Source organism: Ornithodoros turicata, chromosome 8 (genome assembly GCF_037126465.1).
Source record: "Ornithodoros turicata isolate Travis chromosome 8, ASM3712646v1, whole genome shotgun sequence".
NCBI lineage: Eukaryota > Metazoa > Arthropoda > Arachnida > Ixodida > Argasidae > Ornithodoros > Ornithodoros turicata.
Window position 1 is genome coordinate 22,396,197 of NC_088208.1, and position 15,053 is coordinate 22,411,249.

At 41.7% G+C, this 15,053-nt stretch overlaps 1 protein-coding gene and 1 long non-coding RNA gene across 2 annotated transcripts; one reads left to right on the forward strand and one right to left on the reverse strand.

Annotated features, from left to right (window-relative positions):
- Positions 1–64: 64 nt before the first annotated feature.
- Positions 65–5,537, forward strand: LOC135366700 (uncharacterized). The gene is made up of 3 exons (XR_010414269.1): positions 65–820; positions 3,124–3,195; positions 4,750–5,537. It is a non-coding gene; the product is annotated as an uncharacterized LOC135366700 (long non-coding RNA).
- LOC135366698 (carboxy-terminal kinesin 2-like) lies at positions 1,230–14,817 on the reverse strand. Its single transcript, XM_064599522.1, has 14 exons — positions 14,649–14,817; positions 13,383–13,484; positions 12,941–13,070; positions 12,295–12,470; positions 11,316–11,413; positions 10,828–10,963; positions 9,226–9,372; positions 9,013–9,138; positions 6,591–6,878; positions 5,901–6,071; positions 4,758–4,896; positions 3,994–4,133; positions 3,085–3,234; positions 1,230–1,627 (listed from the first exon to the last, which is right to left on the reverse strand). The coding sequence occupies exons 1-14, from the start codon at positions 14,673–14,675 to the stop codon at positions 1,580–1,582; spliced, it is 1,878 nt and encodes a 625-aa protein (XP_064455592.1). The 5' UTR covers positions 14,676–14,817; the 3' UTR covers positions 1,230–1,579.
- Between the last annotated feature and the right edge of the window lie 236 nt (positions 14,818–15,053).

Sequence of the window (15,053 nt, forward strand, 5' to 3'; positions counted from 1 at the left end):
GACGTGCGAGCGGAGCAATACAGACCAGCCAGATTGGACATGCGCAAAGGAAGCTAGTGCAATGTTGAGACGGGTTCAGAAGTCTTATAAATTATAACTTGGGTCAGCGTTGCTGTATCTTATATTATACAACGCTGTTCCTGACAAATACGTGTAATAGCTTGCACGTCGAACAATTAATAGCACAAATCGATACTCCGACTGACCACCACTTCATTCTGTTTGACAAATGTTCGCGATTTTATATGACAGACGTCGGCACAATAAAAAAAAAACTATGTGGGAAACAGATAAGGAAATATCCCGCCGGCTTTTCGACAAATGTCGGCACAGTTCCCTGTGAAGTCAGCCCAGAACGCGCGGTTCCCCTCCTCTAGAAGGTTTATGGTGATTCAGGAAAAGAGGCAGGAAGTCCCGTAGGCATTCCAGGGAGAACTTTCCTCAGACAAGCCGTACGGGACCCACTAAGAACTTTGACAGATAAACCGCATAGTGATAATATAGCACAGTCGCCAAGTGTTGAAGGACCAAGGAAGTTTGATCTCGCTAGAGCCTCGTGTCCAAGGGTTAAAACCCACTTTTACATCCTAATTTGCATAATTGTAGTGATCGTAAAACCTTAAAACCCCGAAAATGAACTTGGCAAAGTGCCAATAAGTAGTGTGCTTTCAGCACCACCTCTTGTGCAATCTGTAATGCGAATAGCACTGCTTTTTTTTTTCTTTAATTTTCTGCCAGATATCTATAGATTTTATCTAGTTTCACAGCTCCAGAAATAAGACATCCACGAATTTCTCAACGAGCATCAATCTCATAACAGGTATGGGCATGTGTCTATCATTGCTCTTTCCAAAACAGGAGTCTAACATAACCGCTGCGCCGCAGCTGTTGGGCCGAGTACAATCACAGGGGAGCACCACACTTCAAGTACATGCTGGGAAAGTTTCACGTTGTTCAAGACTATTATGCTTAGTGATGTTTTATTATGACATCATAATTATTTATGCATAAGAACACTTTAAAATTACTTGAGAATCAACAAGCGATTCTAAAACATGGTCATTCCAGATTCTGCAACTATTCATAATCCACAATGGTTTTTTAAAACAGCATTCTGGATGCCACGTAAAATCATGCAGTAAAATTGACCTGCAGAAGAAGTTGCAGATTTCACGTTGTGCAAAGAAAATACAATATGTGTGCACGTTACAAGTACAGATGAGCCAAACCAGAAATAACTGCACTTTAATTCTTGTCTACCACTGCACATCTCACTGGTATCAGTGGAATAGCTATAATGCTCTCTTGGAGCTATTTGGTGATGCCGTGCACTTAAAACCTATCTAAAACTAAAATTGATAAAAGCAAGAGTGACCATTGTGTCACCAGGCTTTGTTTTCTCCCTGCCTCCAAAGTGTTTTTTTTTTTTTTTTTACATTTATGTTTTGCAGCAGGAAAAGGAAGAACTGCTTTATACAATCATACAGATGCTAAACAGCACCACTTAAAGTCATGTGAAGGAGGGATGATGGCAAATAAAAACAAATAAAAGCAAATAAAAATGTGCGGCAATGGACATTCATATCTGAACATTCTGCTGGGCAGTGCCAATGCTGCAGTCGTTGACCTGGAAAAAAACAAAACAAAATGAATACAGCAGTCCGAAAAGTCGGACTAAGAACTGTGTCATGCTGCATGTGGCACTTGCTATCTGCTTGCATTTGTGTGGGTGTCACCTCTACATCAACTGTTCTGGCACTTTCTGTCACTGTAGCATGGCCTAGCAGTACGGTTCCCAAGTTTTAGAGGAGTGTCGCCTAGGATTCCAATTACCAATCCAGTCCAAGTGCACAATTAAAAATGGCTGCTTCGAAGTTGCTGCTGCAGTGCCCCAAAATGGCCTACAATGGAATCTTTAAGGGGGACTGGACGGGACTGGGAAAATCTGTTCCCTTCATTCTTCTGATGCAGAAGAGCTGAAGTTGTGATGCCCATAGCAGTGCTACTCTGAAACGATCAATCAGTTCCGTCCACCCCGTGGCGCCAAATTTTTTTTGTTCCAATTAGAAGCGTATACGAAGAGGGGAGTCAAGTCCTGTAGATCACATAAACAAAATACAGAAACCGACACTGAAGATTTTTGTTTAAGTTTAATTTTTACAAGCTTTTGCGTAGAGGTCCACGCTTCCTCAGGTACAAAGTGAAGTGGTGACACACATACGTATATATAGTATCGACATACACACGACTGAACATACTGCTGTACAAAGAAAGGGAAGGGAAGTACAGCAGTACGTTTAGTCGTGTGCATGTCGATACTATATATACGTATGTGTGTCACCACTTCACTTTGTATCTAAGGAAGCGTGGACCTCCACGCGAAAGCTTGTACAAATTAAACTTAACCAAAAATCTTCAGTGTCGGTTTCTGTATTTTGTTTATTGTTCCAATTAACAAGGAAATGTTTACGTTGCATAAATACAAATCCAAGCAACCTTGAGACTGTTGGTCCGTTGAAGAGATTTCCGTTTAGTGAGATTGCACTGTCATTGGTGCGCAATGGTTTTAGTTAGGAAAATAGTGTTTTTGGGCTTTGATGCGAGAGGAAAACTCCAGTAGAAATCTATTAATAGAGCCCGAAGTTTTAGTTAGGGCTTCACCCGATTCTTCCCCGAATTTGCAGCCCGAATTAAAGGTTGCCTCTATAGGATGAAACCCCGATTTTTACCCGACAAATTTCCCTGACTCAGAAGTCTGTAGAAATGCACCCTGCCTAACTTGTTTGGCAGCAAATGCAGTTGCATCACCGTTTGTACTTAACCAGTTCAGTTAATTGAGTAACTGAGCACGATTTCTCCTCGAATTTAGCATACTGGAAGCTTCTTCACCCGAATTCGCATGAATTTAGTGCACAAGTTCATTTACCCCCCGAACTTAGAAAAGATATTTCCAGAAACTTCAGGCTCTACGTATTAACCCTACTGCAAAGGTCATGGTTCCCTGTGGGAGTTTGAAGAGTCGAAAGCGCCAATAATCGGCGTCTGAAGAATCTGTCTACTACTGCGGTACACATTTCCCCTCACCTTTGCGGCAAAGCGTAATGACGTCAATGTTTCCCCTAGGTGGTCCTCAGTGGGGGAGATGTTCAGCATCATCAAGGTCTTACTGTTTCCACCTAGACTGTTCATCAGCAGGTGGGTCAGCTTGCTGTTCCTGTACGGGATGTGGTCATCCTACAGAGAGGAGGAGGAGGAGGAGGAGGAGGAGGAGGAGGAGGAGAGCAGACATTTACATATGACAATGGTCATAATTGTTTCTTAGATAAGAACATTTGTGAGGTGCAGCGTCAGATACTAGCTTCATATTCGAAATTTCGAATATTCGCACAGCTCTAGTGAATAGATATCTGTGGGTGGGCAGTAGAAAATGAATGAAGTAGCCAAACAAAGGAAAATTCATACAAGCACATACAAATATCCTCATAAGACCTCCAATGCAGTAAATCTCGGTTATGTAGCGAACCCGACGGTCACGTGCAATGTGTTAATCAAATCCCAAGTTCATTACGCTCGGAGATGGCACGAAATGATAGCTACTCAAAACTGAACATGGTTACACGATGGTTGTTATTAAAAAGTGTCTTGCGATGTCTCAGTTTTTTTCCATTTTCGATTCAAGTTATCTCCTACATGAAGTCCAATAAATCTCTCCTGAATCTCCTATAGATGCCCCTGGGATCTTCAGGCTGGTCCTTATAGGATATTCTAACATTGAGGGCTCGATATCCGACAGACTTACCAGGGGTATCTGTTTGCTGAAGCGAGCACAAAATGCAAATGTCATTGTGCAATATCCCATAGATAGCGTATGAATGTCCAAATATGCAGGACATTCACGACCTCCTAGGGATGTCCCAGGGATACTTATGGTTTGCTGGGAAGGGATGTCAGGGAAGGGAAACAAAGACCCCTAAACACATTGCGAGAGCTCACCTTTCTCGAAAGGGCCAGGATAACATTGCTCAGGTTCGACAGAGACTTGTTGATGTTTTTAGTCTCTGCGAGTCTGACACCTTCAGCCTTAGACTTGCTGAGTCGCTCACTGCCCGCGAGGTCCACGAGATTCAAAGTTCCTGTGAACAGGGCAGAAATGTTACAAGATTTACTGTGAAGGTTCATGTGGGGGCGTTGTCCTACAGGTGCGAGTACATCCACCAGGCATAATTCACTTCATTGGCTTCATGCAACAAATTTGGGAATAAGGCACACTATGGGAGTACCAATACATCAACATCAGATGGAATTCAATTGCTCGTGAAAGGTAATTTGTACACAACTAACTGAATACATTAGTCACTGCATAAAGAGTTGTGCCATAACATGCTTCTTGTACAAACATGAAAATAAAATTTGTCGGAAGTACTAATTAAGTTGGTAGTGGCATATGATGACTGGAAACGTGTGCATCGCAGACACACAAGAAAATGCCTGTCTAGGTTGCAAAAGCATCCCACAAGTTTGACTAATTTGGCACAACAGCCAAAGATGCAGCCATATTTTCTAGATACTTTGTACGCGATTAGTTAAAGCTCACAGTCGAGAGCCACTATCCAATTCATTTCAGCGTAGTCATCTGAAATGTTAATCATTCCTTCAATACTATGCAATATACCATCATATTACGCAGCATCAGAACTCCTGCTGTAACGGAACACTTAAAAAAATCTATTCTCCATGCTATTCACACAGATACCCACCTTTGCAGCCCTGACCGGATCGTGTGTTACTACCGGTAATTCGAAGCCGGCACACGGAATGAGATCTCGACGAGTGCTCGTTGGACTGCGTGGCCCCGGTGCTCCTGTTCTTCTGGGCACGGTTCAGAAGCTCATAGATCTGCGTACAAGACAGAAATACAAAAACAAAGACAATTACAAGAGTAGAAACTACTTCAAATGAAGCAGCGAGATTATGCAGCTGTTGAAGTTGTCAACAGGAGCTGCCGACAAGTAAAATCAATTTTCAAGAGCACCTTAATTGAAGACGTTTGGTGGGAGTAATGAGGGGGCGAGAAACCCCTATATTCTGACTCAGCGGTCAAGTGACTTATTTTTTCCAAGTGCTGTGAAGTGCAGCAGAGCTGTTCGCTCCTATGCCTTCGTGTTTTATGTAGGAAGTATCTTTCCCTTGGTGAACAAACTGACTATCTTATGATACACAATTTTATGACAGCTCTGTGGGGTCAGAGTTTCAGTGAAAGGCTTACGTAGGGCTTCCTCCTAGAGGGCTCAACTTTCGGGTGAAACATGGAAAAACTCGAGAAGTGAACTTGCTATTGCGCAAAGTCAGCCACTCAGAGGCATGTGAATGCTAAATGCTTCTTCTGCCTGTCGTGAGCCAGTGTTCACTTTTTTTTTTGCACCTCAACATGTACCTGTCAATACAAAATCAACCAATTTTACAGCTTCTGTCATAGGAAACCATAAAGGTCAGTCTTCATGGTTTCTATCCACAATTTACCAATAAACTGAATATCAGTATAAGGCTTTGTTAGTGATTGCTATGTTAAGGGGGGACATGGGGATCAACAAACGTATGTGTAATATATGATGAAAATTTGCGCAGATGTTAATAATGCCCTCAAAAAGAATTTTAAAAGAATGTGTAAACTATGTGTATGATACCTCAAGAACTTTCAAAATTTCTTTTAGCTTTGCATTTTATAAAGGGTCTGTCTAGTTCGAAAAAAATGTGATAGAAGACTGCTTGATTCCCTAGCATCTTCTTAGTTTTGAAATAGAGTAGAACAGATGACAACGTCCCTCTAAGGATTTTGCATGACAAAGGTGATATGATATAGTGGATGTGGTAATAAACATACAGGGACAAATTGTACATACCTCATCAGCTGACATGACCTGCACCTCTGTGATGTTGCTGATAATCACGGAACCATCAGACTTTGACGTCTTCAACTGGCAACTTGTGGGACACTTTTTGTTTGGTTTGTCAACCAAGAGGTCTTTTATTTCTTCATTGTACACTTCCAGAAATGAAGCAGTGAGAGTGTACTGAAAAAAAGAAAAAAAAAAAAAAAACGAACACAGATGAACACACACACACATTGGCACACCCAAAAATAGTGATCACAAATAACAACGTCCAATTAAATATTTTTGCAGCACCAATGCTTCACAAAAATGAGGCAAGTCCCTTACTTGCCGACAGAATGAGATAAAAGCTATCTCATTGCCTTCCTTTCGGGAGGTATGCCAAGCAATTAATGATTTGTGTCAAAGGTTTTAAAAAAGCTCTAACAAAATTGTGTCACCTTGCCTCCAATTTTCGAACCTAATTAGTCCTAGCCAACGAACCTCAAAGGAACTGGCTTCCATCATTCAAGCAATTCACAAATTAGTAATGCCGTGAAACTAACCACAAAACACAGTGCCTTGAACTTCTTTGTAGCATCACATGGGGTTGTTCTCAACAGCATTTCTATCCAGTATGCAGTGCATAGTTTCTGTAGCAATTATTAATCTGACCCAGAAATCAAAATGAAAAAGAACCTAGCAGCATGTGGAACTTACTACCCAGTGTTGCCCTTGCAGTTTCTGAGAGACGTCAAAAATCTGCCTCAAGGCTCGTGGGATCAAGCCGACGAGATCTTTGTCTTCTGCACACAGGCGTACGGCTTCTGGGCCTTGCATAGTGAACGTTTTTCCCGAACCAGTTTGTCCATAAGCGAAGATGCACACGTTGTAGCCATCAAGCGCTGACTGGACAAGATGGGACACCTCTTTGTAGACATCTGCCTGCTGTGAACCACTAGGGAAGACCTTGTCGAAGCTGAAAGTGTGGGTCTTGGGTCGCGACGTCTGCAAAAAAAGGCAGTGTCAACAAAACTGGAAAAAATTTTACGCAGTGTGAGCAGATAGATCATGGAAGTGTACAGGGGAACCTCGTAGAGCGGGGACGCAGAAAAAGTATGTACAAAGTGGTAGTACATCGTAACTGCAAACACTAATTAAATCAGTCCTCACGAGAAACACGAAAACGCAAACTGGGATGGAAACCACGAAATCACAATCATAATTTTCACGTTGACCCGCAGAAGTCAGGTTTTTGTTTGGCGATACACCTACTTTGCGGCGAAGAGACTAACCTCAAGGTTTTCCCAGCTTGGCAACAGCTGTTCTGCCAAACCAACCTAGCTTTTTTGTGCCAGAGTAGCAATGCCTGCTTAACATCTGGATATTGCTGCAGGCCAACAACCGGTGTTTTGCAAGAACAGATAAAGATAGTATGCGCTAACCGACACTCATGTTAAGAAACGCCATGTGTAAAGAGATCTTGAAATGCATTGAGTTCATTCAATGGTTATTGGCTTGACTACTTCTAAAGTTGAACTAGCTAGAGCTGCGCAAATATTCGAAATTTCGAATGCGAATCGAATGTCTGCTGCGCTATTCGGAACCTATTTTCAGTATTCGAAATTTTCGAATATTTTTCGAATGGTACTGAAGCAAGGTTTCGCTGTCGCCATTCTGCAAGTGGGTTTCACCTCATTGCACCCAACAGTTAGGTGAAGCCCACCTTCACGTTACCGCCATTGTTGTTTTGGTGCTCAATTCTGCAAGTGGGCCTCACATCATTACACTCGAGTGCTAGGTGAAGCACGCTATACAGTGTTTACAATATTCTGTCACTAAAGTCTACAACTTCTGTGAGCTCATGGTCATCACTGTACTCCAAGCATTGCAGGTTTCAGATAATGTACACACAACTTTGCGAGTTATGTTTAGTAACTGACGGAAATATGTGCAGTTTCCAAAAAAAAGTACAGGAAATCCACAATGTAAACAGAAATCAGGAGATTCGTACAAAGCCGACTGCATGGAACATGTTGACTAACTCTGAGTGTTAAGTTTATCCCACTAATGAGGTCATACACAACAGATAGGGACCCTTCTCTCACGATACGTTATGCTGGTGAAAAGGCTCACAAGTATGGAGCGGAACATCACAAAATATTTCACCATGGGGTATTTTAAATTATTTGAATTAGGCCTTTGCGATTATTCAGATTCGCAGAACAGGTGAAATATTCGTTAACTGTTCCAAATGGAAAACTTTTCTCCTGCATTTGTTGCATTTGTTCATTACCCACACCTTTACCTTAGTCACTCGTGTCTTATTTAAACTCAGTTTAAATAAAACACGAGTGACTAAGGTAAAGGTGTGGATGATGAACAAATTATAGAACCTTCACCTGAAAGAAAACTCAATTTTACGGGTGGACGTTCTCTATTGAAGAGGTGTGCGACTTGCTGGCACAGAATTTTTTGTGATATTAATTGATGAAGTGATCGATGTTAAAGGGGTTGCAACAGGTTATCAATGATAAACATAAAGGTCAACCCCTTGCAGTGACACGGACCTGCACTGAAAGTTTCACAGTGAAGAGAATAGGAGAAAATGGGCACCAGAAATACCGAAACTCACGCAGCTCTGACATCACAGCCTCCGCCAGTGAGGCAAAAGTCATGTGCCTACGGCTGTCATTGGCAACTGAGTTTTGATGTTAGCACTTGCTCGGGAGTTTGTAGGAGGGCTTGTATATCGCTAAGTATGGTACGCGGAAGAATAATTTCTTCTCCGAATGCATCTATGCTATAATGAATCACATCTGCGAAAGTGTCCCAACCCCTTCAAGTTTACTAATGAATGAATGCACATTAGTAAAAAGGCGCAGCACCACAGTGCCGGGAAGACTAAGGACTGACACAAGCAGTACTGACTGACAAATTGTCCTTTTTCTTGAAGACTAGAGGCCAGAATTTTTGGTATTACCCATATCTTAATCCTTTTCAATGATATACCTGATAGACTTTCGTGAAAAGAGTGCAATTCACTAAACGATAAGAAAGAAACTATACGAAAATAAAAGAAACAGGCCCGTGCAGACCAGAATGTGTTGGCATCTAAAGACAAAGCTGTTGCTATACCAACCTGAGGGTCAACTTTCACCACCTCGACAGATCTTTCATCAGGGAACGTTATTGTGGCCGGCTCACACCCAGCACATTTCTCAGAGTCCAGCAGGGGACGCATACGGCAAAAGACCCTGATGTTGCCCTGAAAATTTGCAGTTCACTTCCGTCAGGTAAATGCCGCGGGCGACGAGTCGCTAGGTGAGATTTTTACCGATGCACTCTGGCTTACTTTTAGTTCTTGCAGGTCATTGTGAAGTGCCCTGCGCGTCTCCTCCGACTGTTCAAGCTCTGCTTCTATTCTTGCCACTTTACTCTCCAGCTCTTCCTGTGCGGCCTTCAGTGACTGGATCTGGTCTTGGGCAGTCTCGTAGAGAGACTGAGGAATAGCATAAAATGAAGACCCCCGTTAGAAGACCGCGCTATGGGGCCGTTACGATCGAGAGTCATAGACCCTCGCGATGCCCTCCGTCAAGGCTCTCGCGAGACCTGACCCTGGCACCCGACGAGGGCCTGGGCCTCTGAGCCGAACTAGGCCATTTATATGCAGAGCCTGAAGTTATAGGGTTTAACCGGATTCTTCCCCGAACTGAGGGTTATTTCCTTAAGGAAAAAAAGAAAAAGAAAAGATTTTTACCCAGCAAATTGCCATAACTGAAACATCTGTAGCAATGCACACTACCTTGTTTTGCAGCAAGTGCAAATACATTAATTATTTGCGCCAAACTATAGTACAGTTCGTTGGAGTAATAGAACCTGATTTCTCTCCAAATTTAGCATACTGGAAGTTGTCCCACCAGAATATACATGAATTTAGAGCATATATTTATTTCCCTGATTTTTACCCCCCGAATTTGGCAAAAAATATTTCCTAAAAAATTCAGGCTCTGATTATATGATATGTGGTGCAGGCCAGGCCTATACAACTAAGCTAGCACAACAGGCAGGGGAGATACAGTGTGCTCCCATGCATCTGGTCGGATGAGGTCAGGCAGGTGGTGACAGTCACCATCAAGAATTAGATGTTAAGGTGGATGACAAGCACCTCTGCTAGATAATTAACTGATATTGACAGTATGGGTGGATCGAATCAAGAACCAGACACAAAACACTGCAGAAAGAGAAATGATACCACAATGTTGAGATCGCCTGCTAAAAATACTCGACCTGACCTTACACAGTGCATGTCGAAAATGTTTACCACAATTTTCTGCGTAAAAGATGCACCTTAAGGATTGTTTGCTTCATGCGCTGCAATATAGATATTTAAAATAAATAATCAGTTTGGCACTGATGATGTCCGTCGCATGACGGACGAAATGTCTAAGTAAACCTGGTTATTTTGTTATGTTAAGTCGGCGTTCTCTAATTTTTTGTCTAGTTATGTCGTCTCTGGCTTTTGGAGTATTTTTGCAAACAATCGAAGCAGAAAACATGAAACAAAACTGTCTATACACTGCAATATAACTGCAATATACACCAAGTAGAGCTCTATGTACCATGACACCACGACCCACGTGACGTGGTCAATTCACTGACAAATGACTTCACAAATCACTGAATTTAAGGGTTGAGGTCAATTGCATGATCTCAGGAATGCCGGTGTCATTACCCAGCAGTTTATACAAGGACACTGACAATACCATCCATCAGTGTATAGCGCGCACAGCCTAGTTTTTCAAGTTTTTTTTTTTTTTTTGTCTATAGCACACTTGTCATACACAGAAAATTATGGTTAGTCTGCCATGTATAAGCAAAAAGAAAAAAAAGAATCAAGGAGAAAATGCAGTCTGAATATACAAGGAAGCAAAAAAGGAAAATGTAAAGAACTTACAGAAAGAGCCGAATTCTGAGTCCTGAGCCCAGCTGTAGAAGACGTCAAATCCACAATGGTAGCTTCGAGTGAGGATTTTTCAAGCTGAAGTGCAGCCACTCTTGTTAATGCCACTGCTGCCTCTTGCTTTGCAGTTCTTCATTAGAAGGACAAAGGATGGTAGTGCAAAGTGTTGCAACATTGACACTAGTAGGTAATAACTAGAGCCTGAAGTTTTGGGGAAATATTTTTCTAAATTTGGGAGAGTAAAAATCAGCTAAATGAACATGTACTGTGAATTAAGGCTAAATTCGAGGAGAAATCTGGCTCAGTTACTCAAACTAACTGAATTGGATTGGTACAGATGGTGACGTAAATGTTTGCTGCCAAATAAGTTAGTGTGCATTCCTACATTTTTTAACTTTACTGCAACATTTCCTAACAATTCATGCAGTCAGCATTATTTATCGTTAATACTGGCGTGAAAGTAAGCTAAAATAAATGCTCACTCGAGGAGGGCTTTGAGGTTGCTGTTCTCCACCTCGAGGGCTTCCTTCCCTTCTGCTCGCGCGCGAAGTTCAGCAATTGTTTTTCGCATGCCTTCAGCCTGCAGAGAAATTTCGTGCAAGAAGATGAAGTTCCGGCACACAAAAGTGGTAACATATGGCATGTGCTATCTGTAATAGTTGCGATACCTGCAGGAATGAAAACACTGTCAGGGTTTGAGACACTGCAAAGGACAGATCTAGCTAACTGAACTAATTAAAGTGAGCAAGTGACCTAACTACTATAATTACATTCTCGGTAATTAATTACCTCCAGGGTTAGTTTTGACATTATGGAATTTGGGATTCAATCTCATTTTGCATATTACCTTGATGGAGTCCACAATTTTCACCCATTCACAATGATTAGAGTTGCCTTTAGACACGCAAAGGGCTTCCCAATGCTCGGCTACTGAAGACTTAGATAAGCACAGCATTTTTTTTATTCAGCACAAGTTGCAAATGGGATCTATTCTGCTGTTGTACTGTGGCATTTTTAAGGAATTCACCAAATTGCTTATGCTTTACAGCCTCAGTTCAGGCATGTATTTTTTTTTGTCTTTTCAATAGGTACTTCAATATTTGTACCACATTCCTTGGAGAATATTATGGGCATACACAAAAATTCACCACTCATTCAAATGAGATTGAATCCCAAATTTTATAATATTAAAAGTAATCCTGGAAGTAATTAATTACTGAGAATGTAATTATAGTAATTAGGTCACTTGCTTACTCTAGTTAGCGCAATTAGCTAGATCTGTCCTTTACAGTGTCTCAAACCGAGGTTTCCATTCCTGCAGATACAGAAATACTGCAAATGTAATTCAACTACCTCCGAGAAGTAATCCTTACAGGTCTATATAGGAAACTTGACGCGCACACAGAAAACAGTTGAGAGATCGAAGCACTACTCTACAACGAAAAAGGATTTTAGAGTTACCTGCTCACTGGTTTCATGGTGAGCGATGGCAAGCTGCTTCTTGTCGCCCGATATGGTTTTCAGCATCTCCTCCAAGTCCGCCACGCGGCCCTTGAGATCCCATGGTTTTCTTTTGTTGGGAGCGGACACGGCGAGTGACACCGCAGAGGCTGCTGATCGCAGCGAGGTCTGAGAGGCTATGCAACGATAACCAGAAAGAGCACACACATTGAGCAACCGGTCCACGAGATGGGATGTCTATTTTGTCGGACCAATATTTCCAACGTCAGCAAAAGATGTTTGGCTGCAATTTTTATTTGGAATACGGAAGCATGTCTAACTGAAGATTAGGGCATTCTTACATGAAACTGTTCAAATTAAATACTCTAGTTTTTCACTCGAGGATTAGTACACCCAGTGTGTATAGAGTGAAAAACCTGAGTATTCGGAATTGATGTAGTACATTTGGGGATTTGCAGTGAACCTTCTGAACAGTAGTATAAGGAATCCTAGTTCCACTCTGTTTTAACCACAGGAAAGACTTTGGTCTGCTGTAGCTCCAGATAAGAAAAAAAAAAAAAATTTAATCTTGTTTTTGGGTCATTCTAATCCCCAAGGCTAACACCAATTCTTCAGAAAGAAAAAAAAAAAAAAAAACAATTCTCACAGGATGCTTTTGCAGCACCACCGGTTGAAGGATGTAGCAGAGTGGATGCTGATCTGGTCAAACCTGGCGGCTTTTTTGCAAGAGTGGACGCGCCGACCTTGAGTCGCTTTGCTCCCAAGCGTTCGGGTGCCTGCGAACACAGTCATGTGAATTAGAAAGATCAGTCAGATCTAATTATTGATTTGAAAAACTGAAGAGGAGTGGGGCATTATGTAATGATCAACATTAGTATAATACTGAAAACATTTAGACATACATTAGTCATATAGTTAGGGATAGACAAAAGGGAAATTTTTGGCGAGGGCAGAGAAGTATCTCGGCCCAGCACAGTTACAAAAAAATAGTTATAGAGTGTATGAAACAGTGCAATTACAAGAGGCATTTAACCCAAAGGGGATATCATTGTACATGATTGTACGGTTAAAGAACATGCATCACTTACAGCATTTTCTTTCAGACTGGCACCGCTAGCCAGTCTCTTCTGCGCGATATTCCTGAACGAGGAGGACGGCGTTGGTGGTTTCAGGGACTTCTGTCTGGGTACCTATCGTGGCAAACATGGGGAAAATTATTCATGGACCCTTTGCTGTTCCACTTCCAGCAGGTCAGCGAAGTCATATCGATATGGTGAAGCTGCCGAAGTTTTGTACCTCACTACAGAGTGTCCCAACAAACATGCACCAAGATTTTTAAAAAACTTATATATAAAAGACTAAGCGCTCTACCAAAATGAAACAAACTGGAGCTTGCTAGCAGTGAAGTGTAGTAGCCACCAGCATCTTTTTTCATTGTGCCTAATTAACTGATGAGACAAGACAAATTTGCGAACTTTTAAAATGTGGGTGTAAGGGTCTGAGACGTCTAACAACTGGAAAGTTGTAGACTTTCTAATGTGGTGTGGGTTTTTTTTGTGTGTGTTTTTCAGGGTAACACGGGCGGCTTGCAGCAGATCACGGTGAACAGAAGAGAACAATGTCTTTGTGTCTTTCCAAGGTACGCAACCACAGTTTATTTGTTGTATACCTCCTCGAAGTGCCCAGAGAGAGCAGCTACTTGTCAAAGCACATGTATGATGCTTGGAACCACGGACGACTGAACTGCAGGACAATGTCGGAAACATAAAATAGCCATAACAGAAGACAAGAAAATAGGTAGGTAGTTTCAACATGTAGCCCCAGCTAGAGGTGCTTTCCTCTGAGTATTTGGTTCCGAGAATTTCTAATATGTGATTCGTGGATAGACTTAACCGCGAACTGTACTAAAAAGCACGAGCGACAGAAACCACGTCACCACACCCCCTGAAAGACCATACAGTTTCCGAAAAGTGTCCCTTCTAGAATTGTGAAGTTCCGCTGCTAAAGTGACATCATTGCTCATCGGAAAATTATTTGGCTACCATAATGAAACAAGAGTAAGGAAAGGCTAAAACTTTCTAAACACATGCCAATCCACGGGTTTGAATATTTGTAAGGGTTGCTGCCTTGTTAGACAACGCAATAAAACTTGCTCAAGCTCTTAATTTGTGAGAACATGTACCTTCTCGCTATTTTGCCAAAGAAGGATTAGTTTCATTGAAAAAGGCACTCGACACCGTAACAGCTTGCCGTTTTGTGTTGTGTGGAGTGGTGCACTGCAACGAACTTTTCCGAGCATGAGTACGAGACAAGCTTCGCTGTACAATACCCATGTGGGAAAAATACACACTTACCGCACCGTTTTCTTGTGGCTGCGACATGACTTTGTCCTAAATAATATCCACTTTACAACAGCAGAATGTTTTGTCGTCGTAAAGCTGGCAATGCACTTGACATTTCAAAACACAGTTTCAATAGCCCACGCTTGAGTTTTTGTGTATCTCCATTGGGTGGGAAAATACCACGTGACGAGTGCTACATTAACGCCGCCCGTGCTCGTTCCCATAAATTCTTGAAAATAACAATTTGGGTAGTGTTGATTGGAGAAAATGTAAATATAAATAAAAAGCTTTAATTTACACTTTTGTTGTTGTACGTTACTTCTAGATTTTTTTAATGTGCTTTATTTAGGTCATTTAGGTGGTGGAAGTGGTGGGTACTCTGATTACTTGCAAAATTCATATCCTCATACGACAAAG

Excerpts from the sequence above, each read along its gene's own strand:
- LOC135366698 (XM_064599522.1), bottom strand. The coding sequence starts at position 14,675 with ATGTCGCAGCCACAAGAAAACGGTGCG. Across the intron at positions 6,879-9,012 it reads TGGTGAAAGTTGACCCTCAG|ACGTCGCGACCCAAGACCCA; the intron begins GTTGGTATAGCA and ends CTTTTTTTGCAG. Across the intron at positions 4,134-4,757 it reads ATCCGGTCAGGGCTGCAAAG|GAACTTTGAATCTCGTGGAC; the intron begins GTGGGTATCTGT and ends CCCTGTTCACAG.